The sequence below is a fragment of the Perissodus microlepis genome, chromosome 16 (assembly GCF_051167445.1).
Source record: "Perissodus microlepis isolate ML-2025 ecotype Zambia chromosome 16, ASM5116744v1, whole genome shotgun sequence".
NCBI classification, from domain to species: domain Eukaryota; kingdom Metazoa; phylum Chordata; class Actinopteri; order Cichliformes; family Cichlidae; genus Perissodus; species Perissodus microlepis.
This window is the reverse complement of record NC_140476.1, coordinates 18,184,654-18,191,045: the sequence shown is the minus strand read 5'-3', so window position 1 is coordinate 18,191,045 and position 6,392 is coordinate 18,184,654. Positions and strand designations below refer to the sequence as shown.

General features: G+C 39.1%; 1 protein-coding gene across 1 annotated transcript; it reads right to left on the bottom strand.

The window, feature by feature from the left end:
• Positions 1–1,039: 1,039 nt before the first annotated feature.
• LOC146370718 (helix-loop-helix protein 1-like) lies at positions 1,040–2,922 on the bottom strand. Its single transcript, XM_084908626.1, has 2 exons — positions 2,365–2,922; positions 1,040–1,842 (listed from the first exon to the last, which is right to left on the bottom strand). The coding sequence occupies exon 2, from the start codon at positions 1,830–1,832 to the stop codon at positions 1,485–1,487; it is 348 nt and encodes a 115-aa protein (XP_084764752.1). The 5' UTR covers positions 1,833–1,842; positions 2,365–2,922; the 3' UTR covers positions 1,040–1,484.
• Positions 2,923–6,392: the final 3,470 nt, after the last annotated feature.

Sequence of the window (6,392 nt, the reverse complement as noted above, 5' to 3'; positions counted from 1 at the left end):
GGCTGAATTTCCCTTATGGCGAGACTTTTTCTACATGGATTACACGGTAATTAAAGAATATGCTATTGAGGAATCTCCAGGTGCTGCAGAACCTCTTGAGATATCTTGTTATACAAACATTTCTCAATAGCTCAAGATACTCAAACCCCGTATGACAACTATGATGTCAAATATGATCTATATAATATGATAACAAAAGATGTATTTGGGCCTGCTCAATAACCATATTTTAAAAACTGACATCACACCACGAAGAAACCGCTTACCGTATATGTAGTTCTCTAAAAGGCCAGCAGAGGGCGACGTTGCTCCTTTCAAGGAAAAATAAACTGGAATGAATTCTGAAATTTACAAACTCAAATTCGAATGCATGTGCAGGAGGAATTGCATTAAACTTATAATTACATTAAATATATTGTATCAAAATTCTGTGTGTGATCAATAAGCCCTTGTTTCACCATTTAACCAACATCTCTAAACACACACAAAGTTTATGCTTCTTTGCCCTATTTGCCCCGAAATCTGACATTAAGCTGAGCCCCGTGTTCCCTGTATTCTCAGAAGCATTGTGTTCAGTGTGTAGACCAGTGCGTGTAATGTGCTGCATGCACAAAGGACTCTCGCTCTTGCTGCTGGAGTGGACACGAACAATACCTCGAGCCCCATGGGCCACATTACAGATTCGCATAAATGGACGACAGGAGGAGCGCAGGCAGCCTCAGACTAATGGAGAGGAAAACCACAGGGGCGAGTGAGCTGAAAGCTACATCCTGATGTCATCCGGTATTTGGGCAGAATGTCAGAACCTTGAAATGTTCGGAAATCTGTTTTTGAATGCCCAGAAATTAGACCTGTGTGTTTGTTTACCCATGACTAAGACAGAGGTGTCAACTTCTTTACAAACGCTACAAACAACCCTCTAAAAGAAAATATAAACTCACATTTATTTCTCAGCATTTTGGTGAAACTTTGTTGTTTCTGAACTCTTCCGGATTCAAAAATATTACAAGATGAATTTGAAAAAACAAGATGAGCCTTTTTACTGTTTATTTTAAGCAAATTTGATTTGAAATGAAATTCCAGCTGCCATTAGAATAAGGAACACAGAGCACACGAGTGTTTTACAGTTACATATTATATTATATAAGTTTCTTTAAAACTTGGTGGAATAAGAACCAACCCCAAGCATGATAATGTTTCCATAAGTTAGTGAATAATAAACAAAATGCAATATGTGATATAGAGAAGGTCCCAAAATATTCTCCATTCTTCGGGTGCTTCTACACAGCAAAATCTCCAGTGTTAAATTAACACTAGAGAGTTTGCTGTGTAGGGATGTTAAGTCTCCAGTGCTGCAGCTCATCCTCATAATGAAACATCATCATGCAATAATAATGTCAGCGTGGTATTCCATTAGGATACAGACCAGGGATTCCCCATATCCCTTGTTCTTTAGTGGCTGGATACGCACTGCCACACTTGTCCTAAATGTCCAGCACGTGGTCGAGATATGAGATGTAACAAATCGCGAGTCGCAAGATTTCAATCTTGGACAACTTTTTGTCTGGCGGGAGCGTTGGGAGCAGTTTCCTTAGTTCTGCAAAGGCCACATTGAAGGCTACGACACGGACCCGTTCCCTGGTGGCATGCGCAGATCGATATTTGGCTGTGGCGCGCCTCTTGCGCCTCTTCTCCTCCTTGGAACGCGCTTTGGCCTCTCCATCCTGGGTTCCGACCGGCATGGACCCACACTGCGCACCGAGGGAGTCCAGAAGGGTGTCCGTGTGTCCCCAGGGGAGATTAGACTCCTGATGATCACCGCTGAGCATCATATCAAAACCTCTGTTAAAAAAAATAGAATAAAAAAATACTACTAGGCAAATGAAACTGAGGCAATACTGTAATTCTATAAAACATGCACAAATCATGGATGCAAATCTGAAAACATTTTATTTTCTTCTGGCTATTCCTCATTAAATGGCAATTAGGAACAAATGCAGGGATATGAGAGACTCCTGCTGCCCTTCAGTGGAGAATCTGTAGTATTGCCACTATAGCGACGCTGTCCGAGGTACTGAAACATCAAGACAAGAAAACAAAGCGAAGCAGCCCTTGTTTGTTTTTGCAAAAAACAACTGGTATAATAAGAATAGCACACATTTATGATATATTTCCTGAAGATAATATCTATATGTAGAAGAGTGTGCAAGAGGAACATCGGATTGTTTGTGTTTTTATCTGGTAATGTTTCAACTTTCTTGCAGATTTCGACGAACCAAACAAAAAAACAAAAGAAAAAAACGAAAAACGCGCAGAAGACCTTGGAGTAACGACAGTGGAAACAAAAAACAAGGCTGAACTTACCTTGTGCATTCGAGGAGAAGGTTTCATCTCATTCAGCAATATCAAATATTTAAGCTGCAGGTAAAGTTATCTCGCCAGCAGCCTTCATGGTCTCTGACTCTTGATTTACCCGAGTGGAGAAAAATAGCTGAAAACTGGACTTGAAGTGGAGTAAAAATCAGCCCACCTCGTCTTTCCCTTCCACCACACTGTCACTGTTGTATGGCTCCATTCAGCAGCAGCATTTTTTGGTCTTCTTCACCCCCCACCTCCCCTATGCTTCCGCGCCTGTCTGTGCGCAGGATTAGACACTCTCGTCTTACTACACGGAGCTCAGAGACGACAAGCAAAACGGATGACGCTGTCTTCTTTCGCTTTTATTAACCAGCAGGTAAAAATAAAACCTGCCTGCGTCCCCGCCCTGTTTTATGAGATTTGTTTTTGCAGACGGTTCGTTTGAAAGGTTAAATCCAGTCCACTAAATTTAAGGTCCACTTGACGAAAACTTCTGCTAGTGACGTCACATTTCCCTGGCTCTTATTAGCAGAAGGTCAAGTGAGCACCTGGGTCTACACAGAAGGAAATCAAAAAGCCGGTGGAATATCTGCTGTAATAGCCTTGACCTGATGCAAGACTGAGTCATATTTGTGAAACTGGAGAATTAGAATGTGACAAGATTGCTGGTAGAAAGCTGTGGATCTGCAAACCAGTGTGCACAACTCTTGCTTTGGACTCAGGAGGGGAAGCGTTTTTAATTTTATCCATATGAAAATCTAATTTCATGCAAGTTATGCATACCATGCATTAATATCTATTTTTATATTGAGGATTAGTTTTTGTTTTTTATACCTCGTCTGGTCCAGTGTGCTAGTTGCAGAGCTGTGGCTATGACATTTTGATCTGCTCATTTCTGGAAATGTCAACGCTAATCATTACTAACATAATCACAGAGTAAATCACCACTGAGCCTCCACCTCTGTGGTAGTGGAAAATGTTTCCTCAGACGCTGTCAGAAATGGCACAGTAAATGCTCGACTGGATCGTGTGAAGTTATTGAGATGGCCTTGGCATATGGCTAACATCATTACCGAAGCCACTGTATGACCATTTATGTGTTGTCGATTTGAAAACGGCGTGGATATGATGCTCATCACAGGAAAGAAAGAGGCGCACGTTATGACAATGGCTTCCCAAAATTGTAGTGCTGGCAAACATGTGGCCTTTTCAAAGAGGACTTGACGGACATGATGGCATCCTTTGCATTTCTTTACACCGCTTAGATCTAATGTCAATGTATCATTGACTTTTTCTTTTTCTTTTTCTTTTTTTTGCAGGACTGTGAGCACTTTAAACATCTGAATGAATGAATTTACCATCATTGCTGAAGCAGTGATGATCAGCTCTGCCTGTATCTGGCTGTAGCTGTAATCTTTCAGCAAGTTTTTATTTATGCTGTGATATCCTATAAAATATAAATGCTGGCCAGCCTGGCCCGCTGGCAAAATCACGCAATCTTTTTTGCCATCATCATTGTTAAACCAGTAACGGATCATTTTTTTATTGCTCATGAATAGTAAGAACATTCACAGTAGAGAAGGCATGCAGCAGCCAGAATAAAAGACCATTTTATGAACTGCTACTTGTAATTATCAGTGTAAATACGGTTTAATCAATCTAAGATAAAACCATACATAGCCTTGTAATGACTTGCTTCTTGATATTGCAGCCCAAAAAATGCTTTTCTCACAGATGTCTTGTAGGGTTACATCAGGCTGGCTTTTGCAGATATATACTATATATGCAAATGCTCTGTTTCTGTGCTAGTTTTTCTATTCTTTTTTACTCGTTGACCTTCATTTGTCTTCTTTGACTGCACAGTTTGGCTTAATGTCAGCAGATTATTCAATTCAAGCAGCTGGGACCATAAAGTCTAACTGGTCTTGTATCATCTCCTCCTTTTCTTATTGGTTCTTCTGGGTTTAGCTTCTCATCTGTCTCAGTCTGGACACCATCTGTTTAAAGGACACAGACACAAACCTCATATTTACATCTCCTCATTCTCATCTGTTCATAACACTCATGCAAACCCGGGCATTATGAAAATGCATTTGCTAAATATTTTGCTTACACACAATAAAAAAACAAAAAAACAAAAATCAAACTAAATTTCCTGTTTTTGTCAAAGCTTCTATTTTTACTGTGAAGAAAATATGCCTTAGTACCCCCCCCCCCCCCCTTTCTTTTTATTATTTTCCAGAACTTTACCTCCATCATCATTTGTCAGCTTCTATAATGAGTTTGCAGCAAACAGCACAGTAAATGTGAATGAGTTAAAGTAGTTAAGGTTTATTGTGTTCCCTATTCCTCCCCCTCAGCCTGGTTAACATCTGCTGTCATATTTCGTTTCTGCTGATTTGGACTTTGGTGGCATCTAGTCAATCAGCTCAGTCCTCATGGTGACAGGAAAGGAAACAAAGAGGGCAACGGAGGAGGGGAACGACAACAGTGAACAAAAACAACAGACAGAGAGAACTCTGATGACTGAAGACAATATCAACCTGTGAGCAAATGTTCCGAATTATTATCAAGCTTTGCTGTAAAATTTAAGCTGACATTAAATAATTAGTAAAGTAGAGAGATAATTTTATTCTGTACACTTCCAGTACATACATTTTAATCACTGCAATGCCAGTTGGCTTGGCACAGCTTCATAAGCTACTATAAATGCTGAGGAGGAAGAGGAATACACGGGGAAAGATATATATATATATATATATATATATATATATATATATATATATATATATATATATATATATATATATATATATATATATATATATATATATATATATATATATATATATATATATATGCTGTGTAATAATTAATACAGAGAAGGTTCGATAGAAAAGATGAGCTAATTATTTGTCATTTATTAGTTTATTTGGGGTTCAACACAGGGTCAAAAATAATGTATTAACAAGTTTTCTACTGTCACACAGAAGTGTACAACATGTTAGAGATAGAGGGAGACATTAACCATAGAGAACTTTTTCATGCTTGTGCTATAACATCAAACAAATATCCGGGAGGTTTGTGTGTCATCCACTCGACAGAGAACACAGGGCAGTGTTTCCCTGCTAGACACTGCCACAGTTCAGTGAACATCTCTTCATGGTGTTGCCTTCAGGGGCTTTGAATTTGAAAAAATCTATTTGCTTGACAAACATATAATAAGTGACTTATTATCCAGATAAAAAAAAAAAGTACTGAGGGAGGATTAGGAAGGGGCTGGGCGAGCGCGCTGGCACGCACACACTGACTAATGTAGAGAGAGAGCAGAGATGTGCCTTTTAAAAAATGCATCACTTTACAAAGGCACAAAATGTGAAAATATAGATTAAAAATGGCAAATGGCAACATGTACTTGTGAAGAAACTGCATACATACCAGAATCTTGCACTGTTACTAACTCTGTGTTTCTCAGTATGACTCCTTAAAAAGGAATTTTAGGGTTTAAAGTTTCAGAGCCAGTGTAATATTGCTCCAGGACATCCCCATGGATCTTTTCCTAAAGGCTGATGCAGCAAACCCATTTGTTTTGCTGCCAGGCAGCAGTGCTGAGGTGGTGCCAAAAGTCTCCCAGTAAATCCTGGACTTGTGTTTACTTCTGGTCATTGCAGTGATTAAGCCAGTGACATTAATCTGTGAAAGGTTGCAGTATGCATGCTTCACAATGATTCTGTTCTGTCAGTAGCAACAAATCATGACTCACCATCTGGATGCCCATTACTCACTGTTGATTTTTACCGTTTGTGATTAAACCATAAACTGCATCAAATCAATGTGTTGGGTCCAAGAGAATCAAATAATGTCGCCATCTAGTGGTAAGTCAGAAGTGCTCAATAGGAAAAGTGGAGAATGGAGAATTATTTGTGTTATTCAAATATTTGTAATTCATATTAAATATATTCAGCAAACGCTTTATATGAAGTATTACCTAAACATGACCCAACAAAACAGTTTTTGAAGGGTTGCTATCACAA

Bases quoted from the DNA above. Each gene is read 5' to 3' on its own strand.
- LOC146370718 (XM_084908626.1), bottom strand. From the start codon at position 1,832: ATGATGCTCAGCGGTGATCATCAGGAGTCTAATCTCCCCTGGGGACAC.